The sequence below is a fragment of the Synchiropus splendidus genome, chromosome 17 (genome assembly GCF_027744825.2).
Source record: "Synchiropus splendidus isolate RoL2022-P1 chromosome 17, RoL_Sspl_1.0, whole genome shotgun sequence".
NCBI classification, from domain to species: domain Eukaryota; kingdom Metazoa; phylum Chordata; class Actinopteri; order Syngnathiformes; family Callionymidae; genus Synchiropus; species Synchiropus splendidus.
The window spans coordinates 5628205-5641777 of NC_071350.1; the positions used below are offsets into that span (position 1 = coordinate 5628205).

General features: G+C 43.8%; 2 protein-coding genes across 2 annotated transcripts; both read right to left on the bottom strand.

The window, feature by feature from the left end:
* Positions 1-1334: 1334 nt before the first annotated feature.
* rom1a (retinal outer segment membrane protein 1a) lies at positions 1335-4841 on the bottom strand. The gene is made up of 5 exons (XM_053847363.1): positions 4711-4841; positions 4311-4541; positions 2772-3202; positions 2261-2507; positions 1335-1844 (listed from the first exon to the last, which is right to left on the bottom strand). The coding sequence occupies exons 2-5, from the start codon at positions 4458-4460 to the stop codon at positions 1641-1643; spliced, it is 1032 nt and encodes a 343-aa protein (XP_053703338.1). The 5' UTR covers positions 4461-4541; positions 4711-4841; the 3' UTR covers positions 1335-1640.
* A 1146-nt stretch (positions 4842-5987) lies between these two features.
* Positions 5988-11741, bottom strand: si:dkey-273o13.3 (LIM domain-containing protein A). Its single transcript, XM_053847449.1, has 8 exons — positions 11704-11741; positions 11288-11497; positions 8562-11127; positions 8456-8484; positions 8179-8340; positions 8034-8100; positions 7838-7942; positions 5988-7403 (listed from the first exon to the last, which is right to left on the bottom strand). Exons 2-8 carry the CDS (start codon positions 11482-11484, stop codon positions 6618-6620), a joined length of 3912 nt encoding a protein of 1303 aa, XP_053703424.1. The 5' UTR covers positions 11485-11497; positions 11704-11741; the 3' UTR covers positions 5988-6617.
* Between the last annotated feature and the right edge of the window lie 1832 nt (positions 11742-13573).

The following is a 13573-nucleotide window of genomic DNA, read 5'->3' on the forward strand; positions in this document are numbered from 1 at the left end:
AGTTCACAATGTCATGACATGCGTTTTGTTATAAACCTTGTTGTTTGTTATTCAACAAAAATAACGTATAAAATAAATAAAACGACCACTTATATATATATATATATATATATATATATATATATATATATATATATATATATATATATATATATATATATATATATATATATATATATATATATATATATATATATATATATATATATATATATGTAAAACTGAAATTTCTGTTTGTGGAAGGAGGCCCGGATTTGTGGATGCAGTTACACGCATTCGCCGCTTTCCTCTGTGGCGTATTTTTGTGAACTCCACAAACGCAGACAGGTCGAGAAGCCCTCGGCTGCAGCTTGGAGAGCGGGGCGGAGCTCAAAGTTGTGGTACCGCCCACTGGAGATCCGCTAACAGCCTACCGATTCACATACACTACACAGTCACTGCCACTAGATGGCAGTGTTGTTACAGGCGCACACGCAACGATCACCGGCCTATTTCTGTCCCGATTTTGCTTATGCCTGGATTCATGCAATATTTTCCTTGGTTCACCCTTCATTTTATGACATAAATAAATAGTTAGTCACTGATTAATTACCGACAGAACGGCTTAAAGGACGTTCACACACTTTCCATCATTTTCATTCGCATGATTTTTCACTTGTGGGAACTGTTACAGCTGCAAAAGAATATCAAGAAGAACACACATTCAGAGCCTTGTGAGACTTGTATACACTGTCTAAGGTCATGACCAGTGTGGCTGAGGTAAGAGGCTGCAGCGACCAGAAAAAAGGGGGAAATCAAAATAAAAGGAGTTTTCTATTCTGACTATGGAATGACTCTTAAAGTGAAAGTTAGATGTGTGGCGTTCAAATTGTGGACCACCACCTTCAACCTCTGGTTCAATAGGAGTGATAATGAATGAATCATATTCCTGCACTAAACAGCATCCATGAGTTTTCAACACGATCTGGGGTCTGTTTATGATGATTTTCACTTGGTTTTGAGTAAAGCAACTGCCAGTGCTGCAGCTTCATCTGAGGTGATTTTTGAGGCATTAGAGATGTTCCTACTCCATTTCTCCTCTCCATGATAAACGTGTACAAGCGCAAGGGCAGCAGGTCGCGCCTCGACAAATGAGATTAACGGCTTAAACAAAGGTGTCAGAACAGAGGACACACTCGACAGAATAGTCCACTGCCTTAATAACATGGTTCAATCCTCTTGCTTCGAGTTAGTAGAGAAAAGCCTGCATAAAATAAGGGTTTCTATATTGGTCACATACACTCAAAGTAGATATTTGTCTCAACTCCACAAAAAGTGTAATTTAAAACTTTATTAAACATTTTAGTATCAAGACATTGATGATCATCGGAGATTAAAATATCACCTAAACGGAATGCATTTCATTGTATGTATGTATAAACCAGTGATGTACACAGATTTAGTTTCAAAACAACACATTGGGATGATGGGACTCAACGGTCTTTAACATTCGTACAAAAGCCTCGCAATTCACCATTAAAATGTACAACAGCACATGTGATGATCATTTGGGAATAAAATGTCTATCTTAAATTGCATGCATTTTTATTGGGTGTTTAGTTACACTAAAACGTATTTACATATATGGACATGTCATGGAGTTAGGCAGGTGCTGGAGCCGCACTCCCCTCCTCCACCTGGTTGGTCAGCAGGAAGAACGCCATGACAGGGGTGAGATACTCCATGACTGTTTCCTTCACTCCTCTCTCCAGCAGGTAGCCTTCCGTCTCGATTTCCGTGTTTTCATTACCCACTACTGCCTCCATGGATGTCTGCAGGAAGCGCAGACTCACCAGCACAGAGCCCTGGGGAGAGTGATCATCATCATCATCAAAATGAGAAGATCATTAGAAAGACCATTCATTTTGTTTCAGTTCTTCTCATCTTCTTCTCATTGTTAACTAAATACTTCACGTACATCACTGCCATCCAATCCAAGAGATCACAACATTTTTACCAACAAAATATTTGGAATTATATTACTATTGATTTTACAATGACCATTCACACAGTCATTACCAGCATTGCTGTCACCATCATTAACATTTCCATCACTATTGCAATCTGAAGAGCATCGCTATTGACCTTACTTCATTGCTCCGTCACAACTGCAACACACCACCTCTTAGTTATTCTCACATTAGCAACCCTGTGACTTCACCCAGCTCCACGAAAGACACAATGCCTTCAGCAGGTAACAATGAAAATAATGATTCTGAACCTGTAGGAGGAAGACAGAGAGGACCCCTGCTCCAATGGTGTTCATCAGGCCCATGAAGTAGTTCAGAAGAGCCTCCCGACAGCCTCGCAGGTAGATGTTGAGTTCCTCTGTCTGATAGTCATAGTTGTAGTGTGCTGAGTTGTTGGTGAGCTGATACTGGATGCAGGGCCGTGGAGAACTGGGGTTGCAGCAGCTGAATGGCACTCCATCCAACAAATACCGCCCATCCACGTTGCTTTTGATTCGGCTGTAAAGGAGAGTAGAGAGATGACTGATCTAACTCACCCTGGTGAGAGCTGGTGTTTGGTTAAGACAAGAAGCTGATATGAGGATGCTCAGGACAGGGAGAGAGTAGGAAGTACAAGATGAGAGACAAGTGCATCAGAGGGACAACTCATGTAGAAAACTTAGAGAGGAATATGGGGTGAAGTAGAGGTGTGACCAGGGAGGATCATCAAGGTCGCTTATGGTGGAGGGGGCAAGAAAAGCACCATTTATTTTTGGGACTTACTCCTTCACCTCCTTAGAGCTAAAATCCAAGTAGCGATTGCTGATCCACTGCACCTCAAACCAGTCCCGGTGGTCGTTGTTTCCACAACATTGGAAATCCATCTGCAGCCGGTCAATGTTCTGCTTCTGGAAGCAGCGGCCTGGTGTGTCAGTGTCCTTATAGAAGCGAATGCCATTCTTGAGGCCAACTTTCAGAGAAGACTCCAGACTGCCCTTCATCACGAAGCTCATGATCACAGCCAGCAGCATGAGCACGGTGAAGAAACACGACACCGCAAAGTAGGGCTTCAAAAAGTTCTTCCAGCGAGGAAATCTGCCTGCATCCAGAGCATCTTGACAAACCTTGGAGGCACAGTAGTTGATGCCCAGAGAGGCCAGACCAACGATCATGAGGGTGTTGGGTACGATGTGTATGTCACCATTATCCATTGCCTGCATGCAAACAAAATAAAACGGCTACGATTTCTTTTGGTCACATACATCGCAGAATGCTATGTATCTTATTCCATGTAGCGAACCTAGAAGAGTATATTATTCTGAGAGGCTTTTGTCCGCTACAGAAAAAGAATAATGTCTAAGGCAGATTACGGAGCACATACAAATGAACTGTACTGAAATACCCTGAGCTGGTAGAGACAAACACAGTTAGTCATGTTTAGAGCCAGAAATGGACTGCTACTGGATCTTTGTTTAAAGTAACTCCTGATGAAGAGGAGCAGAGAAGAAGAGGGAACTTCTACCAACCATATGCTAGTGGACGAAAACTCACTGATAAATGGGCTGAAAATGGAAGGAAATGAATCTGACACAGAAACTTCAAGATGAATCTGAACATATTTCAAAGATCAAAAGCAGCTGACAGACTGTAACACACAACACATGATAAAGGACATGACACTGGCGCACATGAAGTGCACACAGTTACAAGTGAGACTTCATCGAGCCTTTTCATGCAATGCTGGTTCTGTCCACCACGTAGCTCACTCTAACCCTAGTGACATATTACTACGCGCTTACACAAGTAGTGCTATATATTGAGTGAAAAATATTTCTACTTGCTGAAATTACAAAAATATGACCCATCAGAATTAAATTGATGCAATATTTTCGTTCATGCCGGCAGACAAATCATGGAAAATGTGGCTGCATGTTGAAGCGCCTTATCTTGTAGCCCATGATAAGCTAGTCTACGTCCAGCATGACCTTCCTCCGTCGCAAATGATTAACTGTACTCCACAATGACTAAGCTGATTAAAGACAAAGTCAGTTTTGGAAAGAAAGAGCTGAAATGCAAGGCACGGTATTTGATCAAATCATCTTAAATCTTCAACTCTTAAAGACTAAATGGTTTATGTTTGTATGTTACCCATAGCTTGCAAGGGACACTCACGATATCAAAGGCTTTCTTACAGTGGCACTTGTTTAGCTTTGCATTGTCTTATGGACTTGTGATTCCAATATTATATTGCAGTGTATATAATACATTTGAAATGCTCTTGCTAAAATATATAGCTACTATCACAACCACTTTCTCTCGTACCTCCGCCCTCCTGCGTAGCTCTGTCTTTAGGATGCAACCCAGGGTGAAGGTAATGGCCCCAGCCACCGCTGCACACCATGACAAGAGCCACAGCCCTTGAGCCAACTTCACCCTTTTCTGGAAGGGAAGCTTTATCTTCATCACCACCATGTTTGCAGCAATAAACTCTGAGTGTTACGAGGGGAGCAGGGGATGAAGCGTTATGAGGCCACAAGGGCAATGTTGTCACCTCTGTGGAGGAAGAGGAGACAAGTTGGAACAAGCTTTAAAGGGAACAAAATCTGATAGGAAATATAACATCTTACGACTGAAAAGTAGGATGACATTTAGATTGATACCAAAGTAGATAATCTGTGAACAACTATGCTAAAAAGTGAATAAAAAACCAAGCCATATTTACCTTATTTGAGACCAGTAATTGGTGAAAAAAGTTCAGGTAACTTCTGTGAACTTCCCAGTGTGCCACAGAGTGGATTTGGCTCCCTGGATGATGGAAGCATCTTATCAGTAATACCTGCATATCCTATTAAAGTTGACCATGAATTCAGGCCATTGTCTGCTCAGCAGCCATCACTTATGCAGGAGGAGAGCATGGCAAATTAGATCTGACAGGTTGATGGATGTAAAGAGCATTATGTGACCAACACACATCCACATGGCATCACTAGAGTGAAATGAATGACCTAAATCAAGCAAATTAAAAGCATTAGTGTTGAATGCAAACAAATAGACAGTGTCACAACAGACAGTGTGTTCATACTTGTAAGGCTTTTTTTTTCATAATGAAATTACGAAATTCACATGTGAACAAAGAAGACTAGAACTCAATACAAAGGTGGTGGTGTTGACATTTTTTGCTTCACCTTTCAAAAGTGCAGTTTTGAGTCAAATGAATGAAAAAGAAAAATGAATTACTCACACTCACACACAGGTTTGTCGCCCTATCTTGGCGGGGTCCGCTCTTTGCCATAACCCTTTCCCCGGCCTCTCATCCCAAACCTACTGCAACCATCCAAAACAAATGGCTAAACCTAACCAGGACTCCTGACTATACTTGTACCTAATCATAATGACCTTGTTTGACCTGTGTTTTCCCAAAAATTGGTCCTCACTAGGATAGATGATGGAAATTTCTGTGATGTTTTGCAATTTCTGTGAGGACCTCTCATTGCTGTAATGTTTTCCCCAGCCTCCCACCCTTAACTTGACCATCCAAAATTAGTGGGTAACCTTAACCAGGACTCAGGACCAGGACCAAACTTTTAAACATTCTCATAAAGACCCCCATGGGTCACGTCATCGCAGCTGCCACAAAGAATATGAACACAATTATGATAAAGTTTTAACCCCCTGAACCTTGTGATGACAGGCCAAAACAAGTCCACACAAGTAGGTCGCCTCTCACCCTAAACATAACCACCCAAAACACATGGCTAACCTTAACCTGGACCTAAACCCAACTTAAACCCAATTTAAATGACCCAGTTATTTTGAATAATAAATAGTCAAATATGAGGCTTAAACTCATGGGAACCAGCAAACGTTCCCCACAAGTAGGTTCCAAGAATTTGCCCATATGAGTATAGCTATACAAGGACCACAAACACACATACACAGATACACTCATAAAAACGAGAACACTGAAATCAATGTTAAAATGTATCTTTATTTCTAACTGCATAAGTCACATGGTTGGAAATGAATAGGTTATGATACGGATAAAAGCATTTTCTATCAAGGTAAATTATATTTCTTACTATTAAGCATACAGTGATCACAAGACAAAAATAAGGACACATGTGGCTGTTTTAACCAGCCAAATAACCACATTACAGTACCACTAAACAATATATATAAGAAAAATAATAATTTATCGGGATTTTTAAAACAAGCAACCGAACAAAGTAATTCTTTCACAACTGTTGTTGCAAGGTAGAGAGACATAAGAGGGTTGTATCATATAATATTTCAATATACAGTATATACTGACATGTGATGCACTGGTGGTGAATGTGAATCAATACATCCATCTCACTTTTCCATCAGCTTTCTCAGTGTATATCTCCCTTAGTTACCTGTAGGCCTGGAGTAATACATCCATTCCATTTCATAAATAGATTTCCAACGTGTGCTTTGACATGGTCTCGGCACAAGTGTAGTAAGTAGAAGTACATCATTTCCTCACACATCCTCAGTAGACTAGCTAGCTAAATAAGAAACTAGCTTGCTGGCTAACAAAGAAATGGAGGGTTGATTCATGTTTAATCCTCATAAAAGAACCAGCAAGGAATTCACACGAGAAGAGAATCACAGCTCAGTACGTTCCCCATTCAGGACCTCGTCTGGAATCCCTCCTGTCCACCCGTGCACCTCGCCCCTGCTCAGACCTTTTCCCTCTCCATGCTGGCTGAACAAGAAGTGGCTGAACCTCTGCTCAGCTGACTCCAGACTGCTCTCCCCTTCTGACGTCACAATGTCCATGTTGTTGCTGCTTCTCCAGTGATGGATGATCTCATTGTCGGAAATCTCTATTCCTTCATCTCCAGGGTTGTGGAGGTCCATGATGGCCTCAGTGCCTCTGAGCTCTGACTGCAGTTGATGAAGTGCCATTGGAAGTTCTTCCAGGCTAGCCGATCTGACCAGAATGCTGGAACTCAAGCTGGGACCAAATGTGTACGCGTCCTCACACGTCATGCCGAAGGACATGTTATTCAAGCTGGGAGGACAAGACGTCGTGGGAGGAGGAGGAGGAAAGATCTCATTGTGGACTGTGAACTGAAGTTGGGGGATCTGCATGGGTCGTGGGGATGGGCATCTGACAATCCCCTCCATTTCCAGCTTATGGTCCTCTTCCACGCGCACCCATGTCTGATTCCTGTTAAAACCAGTCAGGATCAATCTTGGAGTCTCCTCTCCCATTTCCGACCAATCAGATTCCTCTTCCTCTGGAACTGAGCCCAGGCATTGATCCTGGCCTGGAGCTTTGGCCATCCCAAAGCTCTGCTCATCCATGAACTGAGCTGGAGGTGGGGTGATGGGCAGGAGGACCTGACTCATGTCGTCACACGTCAGTAAATCACTTTTCTGTGGCACCTAAGGTCCAGAAAAAAGATGAGCTAGTCTTAATATGTGATTTATTTTAACAGACTTTTTAACAGACCATTGCACACAGTCTGCGAGGATTTGTAAAGATCAAATGCTACTAAAAAACAAACAGGCAGAACCGATGACACATAAGTGAGCAAGACAGCTTACAGTAGTTACAGTACTATCCTGCTTGTTTAAGAATGAATAAAATTTAGTGTGTCAACTTCTGACACTGGAGAAAGTAATAAAAATGCCTCCTTGAACATTATACGTTTTAACGAATAAAAACAGTATTCCTAAATGAACATAAAATGTGTCATCTGGAAGTTAGTAATATATAAGATGCTATTAATATTAACTAATATGACTAGTTTTCCCCTAATGATTTCCTAAATGTTGCAGTGGTAAGACTGTAAACAATGATGAAAGATAAGACTTACGTCACAGTTTTTTCGGCTGTTGGCGAGTTTAACATCAGCCAGTTTTTCCGTCAGTGCGGATATTCTTCGATTCAGCCGCTCACGCTCTGCCTCCATGTTCTGAGCCTGCCAGGCAGAGATTTTTTTATTTTTTTAAATCAATATAATTGAGGATGAACCTGTGAAGCAGACAAGTACAACACTATTGTGTTCTCACCACAGATTGAAGCTTTTGCTCCAGAAGGGTGTTTGTCTGCTGCGTGGTCGAGCAATTGTCATGAAGTCTGGGGAGAGTTAAGCATTTGTTAATGGTGAAGGTGCAGAAGTGGCTCTGGATATGATTCACGTTCAACATTCAGCACCTCTTGAACCGCTCCGTGAGGCCGCTCAGTTCAACACGCGTCCTCTGGAGTTCCGCTTCCAAAAGCTTCTGGCTGTTGATGACCTCCTCTCCCAGACACTCCATTCTAACGGCGGTCTTCAACAAACTTTGGTGCAGACCCTCGTTCTGCCCTGGTAAGACCCTTTAAAGAACAAGACAAAAGCCGTGTGGATCCACCTCTACACAAGAGCCTTTAACCAATTCAAGAGTGAATGGATTGTGGGAAATTAAATGCTTGAATTAACCAAGAAACTTACATAATTTTGTCCAACTCAAGAGTCTTCTCCTTATTTACAAGAAAAAGAAAATGGAGCAGCGTTAAGCAGGTATGTATTGCTGTCCTTAAGAAAGAAAGGTACCTACTTGGTACAAGGACGCACTGGTGAAGCTGGTCTGCTCCTCCTCCAGAACAGTGAGGCTCAGTGACTCTGGCTGACTGGACAAGTACTCCATCTGCCTTTTTGGAGGCGGACTGTCTGGGCGCCTCACAGAGTGAGTCTGAGGGTTGACAAAGCTGTCCTCAGGGTTGTGGTGGTGGGACTTTTCGCCATGTAAGTCAGGCTGACGGTGTTTGGTGTCCTCACGCTGATTATCTACGATGAGATGGTCTCCATGGAGGTGCTGATGGGTCTGACCGTCCCCATGCTGGTGAGGATTCACATCACTTTGTTTGTGATGATGGGACTGGCTACGATGGTCTCTGTGCTGGTGGTGCACCCCATCGTGGCTCACATCGGAGTTTGGCTGATGGTCTGGGACATGTTTTCTTCCGTGGTGGTGTGGACCTGGGCTGTGATGGTTGTCTTGGTGATGTTGATGGTCTCCATGGTGCTGAGGAGCAGCCCCGGAATTGTTTTCCTGATGGTGGTGCTGTTCTGCGCCATGGTGGTCGTCACGCCGATGACCTGAACTAAGGTTCTCTCCGTGGTGATGTTGATGACCTTGTCTATGGTGGTGTTCGTGATGACCAGGACTTTGCTGGTCTCCCTGGAGATGCGAATGGATCGGGACGTGCAGATCGGCGTCATGATGCTGATGGCCCGTGCTATGGTGCCCTCGATGGTGAGGCCTGTGATCTGAACCATGATGGTCTGCGTGTTGATGCTTATTATGACTTGCATGTTGATGCTGCTCATGATGTTGCGGTTGAGATGGACTGTGCTGGTCACCAGCTTTGGTTTGAGCGGGTGAACTACGATGGTTTTGATGAGGACGACTTTGGTGAGGACGTTCTTCTTTCATGTAATACTCTTTGTGGCAGCTGGGATGACGTGAACTATGGTGGTCTTTATGAGGATGTGATTGTCTCGCGTGCTCTCTGTTGTGGTGCCGAAGTCCTTTTTTGTGATGCGCTTCATGGTCAACCTGATGGTCCTTGTGGAGAAACTGGTGAGCAGAACCGGAGTGGCGGACAGCACAGTGCTGATCTCTGTTCTCAGAGCCTTGGCTGAGGTGTCTTTGACGCATGTTTGGGCGGTTGCTGTGATGCTGACCTGAGGTGCTGTCTCCGTGGTGATGTGCAGCACTTCCATGACTGTGCTGGTGATGTGCTGGCCTGCAACGCGGCCCCCTTTCAGAAAGAGCTCTTACGTGGCGAGGACCATGACCACGATGGAATTCATGCTGCTGAACAAGATCATGGTCGTGGTGATCTCTTTGGAGGTGATGATGTCCTGGTCTGTAATGGTCACTGTGGCCTTTTCTGTTATGGTGATGAGGATGATAGGTATAGTCATAATAGTAGTCCTCCTGATCTCTGTGCACGTGATGGTCATCGGGGCTGCGCCAGCGTCCACGATGATGCTGCCGTACTGGGCTCTGAATGTACTTGCGACGATGAGCTGGGCTGTGGCAGCTCCTCCGGGGCTGACGGTGAGTCTGATGTTCACCTTGGTTGCACTGGTAACAATGCTTGTACAAAGGTGAGCAGGAGCGTTTTTTCGAATTTTGTGAGCAGGAGCCATGTCTTTTCAAGCAAGTAATATCATTGCAGCTTCTTGGTTTGCGGGGCAAGTGGTGGGAATCTTCTGACAGATAGCTAGGATGGTTGTGGAAAGATCTGGAGTGAGAAAGGACGGTGGAGTAGGAAGTCTTGCTGGAGCAAACCGAGTCGGCACTCGCTGTTCGATGCGCCTGCTGCTTCTTGGTGCAGTTCTCCTCCTTCCTCGACCGCACCGAGGGTGACCTAGGGCTGCTTGGTCTTTGAGCATCTGTCACCCCAAGAGTGGTGAGTCTCATTGGGCTGAGAACCTGGCGAGTGATCTCATTGAGAAATGCGGAAAACTTCCTTTTCTCCTTCATCAACTTCTCCCGCGCATCTTTTTTCCTTTTCTCCTGCTCTTCCTCATCTTCCACCTCGTGTCTGTCTCCATCTGTGGGACTAGTGAGGGCCTCCATTGATTTAGCTTTGCGGACGTTTCCATTACTCTCCAAGCCTGGCGCTCTCCTCTGTGTGTTTCTCAGAGTGCCATGTGCTGAGGAATAGCCGGACGGATGCCCTTTGCTTTTTTTCTCTTTGACCGGGCTTTTATACGTTTGGCTGTCATCATTTATTAAAGGGGTCATATCATCATCATCATCGAAATACTTGTGCTTCCTGGAAATGTCATTGCAGGACTGCGAATGTTGGGCCTTCTGCAGCGAGTCTTTAGCCAAACACTCTGCGCTGCTGTGTGACGACAAGCTAGTGTTAGACTCCGAAGTTGAGGAAGAGAAGGTGGAAGACGAGTAAGAGAAAGAAGATGAGAAGGATGACGATGAGCTGGGAGATGAAGAGGTGGTTGAAGAACTGAAAGAAGTTTCTGACAGAGTTTGTTGACGATGATTTGTCTTGCGGCGATATTTGAGAGAAGATGTTTTGCTGGCGTCACAACGCACATGGTCTGGGTAGTTCTCTGTGAAAATGCTGTCCTCGGCTGTTGACTGAGTGCTATTGGGGGGAAAAAACACGGATCTCCAGTGATTCACATTATGCAAACTTTGAAATGGATGGATGAATATTTGCACGTGAAATTCAGTAAATATTTAGGTACGTAAGGACAAAGCTAAAGATGTTAAGGATGTGAGCAACATGAAGAAAAACAACTCACTTCAGGCTGTCGTCATCGGACTGGTGCTTGTGGCGCTGCTGAGGGTTGTGGTGGTGGACTTGAGGAGGTGGTGGGTGGCGTTTGGTCTGCTCTGATTTACCATCCGACATTCCACGTCTGCGATCGCTCACCTCAGACTTTTGTCCTTTGACCATTCTGTCCTGATCAGAACTCGAAGGTGTAAAATATTTCTTCATCAAAGAACAACTCCTGCGGACAAACTCACTGTCAGAAACGGACGAAAGGTTTCCCAACATCTGTTGCAGGCATTAACATTGTCCAAACCCCCTGACAGTTCGATCAGCACTGTCAGTGGGACAGTTACATCCATTTACAAGCAGTCAGAAGCCAACAGCTCGAACTGAACAACATGAACTCAGACACATTTTTCCAAAGTGATAGAGTGTTGTACTTACGCCCTTGAAGAGTCCTCAGTAGAGAGGACGCTGACAGAGGCTGTTGATGCTTTGTACTAGAAACAACTCCCAGGGGGATGGACCCTTTCGTGTAGCAAACACACACACACACACACACACACTCACACTGATCAATGTGAACTGGATGTCAGCTAAACAATCTGGCAGAATCCTGAATGACAAACCAAACAAAAATAACAACAAACACCCTTTTGTACCTGAACAAAAACGCTTGTCAAAGTGAAGGATACACAGTATAAACTTGATTTCAGTGATCAGTCTTTTGTTTTTTTCCAACCCATTGAATAATAATTCACAATTCACAATGCAATGCGTAAATAAAGTGGTTGCCACTGTAAAATCATAGGTTTTATCTGTATTATATTTGAGGACGGGGGAAACCTTTCATGTTTTACTGCTGTACAGGCTGGTAATGTGGCTGAGCCGTGCCATTTACAGTGTGCGTGTTAACTACAAAGCATCCAGGTATTGATCAGGATGCCCTGATTATGTCAGCACCACTGGCAAACTAATAACTCAAACTTAATGAGAAATACGTTCAACGCCATTGAGTGAAAAAGGCAACGCTCCGATGTATAAGATGTCATAAAACACGTTCAACAAAAAAGCATGCAGGCGGTAGTTTTAAGAGTGGATCAAGATTAGCATCCGGTTTGTCTTTTAATCTATAATTCTGGAAAAATTCAGTGCCAGCGGCTGCTTTGCCTGCGTCAATGTACATCTACGGTCACTGACAGCCTCCCATGGCTTTGACACAATGGAAACTTGGAAGATGCCACGCAATGGCCATCAAAGAAGCGAAAAGTGAAGGATAAAGTTGTTATCCATGGAAGCACTAACAGAGGAAAAAAGTCATGAAATAGATGCTCTCATCTGTGCCCGTAAACACTTCCATATCCATGTAACAAAAACAAAAATATTCCACTGTAAAGCAAAGCATTTATTTAGTTAGGAGTTTAATGTGGTGAAACATCGAATCCACATTGTAAATAATGCCCCAGCAGAAAGAGCAATAGGTGTACTGTACTGTACTCACTACACTGATCTGGTGTACATATACTTTATTATTAGCTAAAGCTTTTCCCAATTCTATTTCCATAAAGCCATTGTTTTTCCATTCTAGCCCAAAGTGGAGCAAAGAAATGTGCCCATTTATTTCAATATTCTTGAGTCATTGAGCAGCTGTTGGCGGTTGCAATGACGGCTGCAGGAGGGAACGCGGTTGGCTCTCCTGTCAGCACCCATTAGTCATGTCTTCAGTCCATGTTTGAGGTGCTTGAAACAAAGAATGACTTGTATCTGTGTAAATGTTTGCAGGCAAACCTCGCACACACTTCATTGCGGTCTCTAAACTCTTACTGGAAAGCCTAGGAAGGCAAAATGAGGACCATACGAAACAGAGCAGTGAGTGCTGTGGGGAATGGTCTTTTGGTGTGGCAGAGGGGTCACGGAACTGACCACTGCCAGTATTCACCTTCATGTGTTCTAGCAAAGCACCTCGAGGGAAATGTGAAACAGCGATCTGAGATGTGAGTATACGCCACATAGAATTGTTCAGAAAAATCGTTTCAGTAAAAAGAATGACCAGTCACATCACTCGGGGAAAGCTAATGGCTACTCAGACTAGTGTCGTGTAAAGCTAAATCTGTGCCATATAGAGCAGAGATGTATTGAGTATATTAGTAAAAGCCATCAGGACATACAGTGCTCCACTGGGATCCAACACCATTTCAAAAGCACGTGAAACCAGCAGGACAGGGTCTTTTGCATACTCACTATCTAGGTGTGGTCTGGGTCTAAGTTGGACCATTGGATTTCACTCATTTGGTGAACTTGTTGGTTGAAGAGG

Coding starts and splice junctions, on each gene's coding strand:
- rom1a (XM_053847363.1), bottom strand. CDS start 4,460: ATGGTGGTGATGAAGATAAAGCTTCCCTTCCAGAAAAGGGTGAAGTTG. Junction 2,508..2,771: donor AGCTCTAAGGAGGTGAAGGA/GTAAGTCCCAAA, acceptor TCTCCTTTACAG/CCGAATCAAAAGCAACGTGG. Junction 1,845..2,260: donor TCTCTGTCTTCCTCCTACAG/GTTCAGAATCAT, acceptor CACTCTCCCCAG/GGCTCTGTGCTGGTGAGTCT.
- si:dkey-273o13.3 (XM_053847449.1), bottom strand. CDS start 11,484: ATGAAGAAATATTTTACACCTTCGAGTTCTGATCAGGACAGAATGGTC. Junction 8,485..8,561: donor CCAGTGCGTCCTTGTACCAA/GTAGGTACCTTT, acceptor CTTGTAAATAAG/GAGAAGACTCTTGAGTTGGA. Junction 8,101..8,178: donor CTCACGGAGCGGTTCAAGAG/GTGCTGAATGTT, acceptor AACTCTCCCCAG/ACTTCATGACAATTGCTCGA.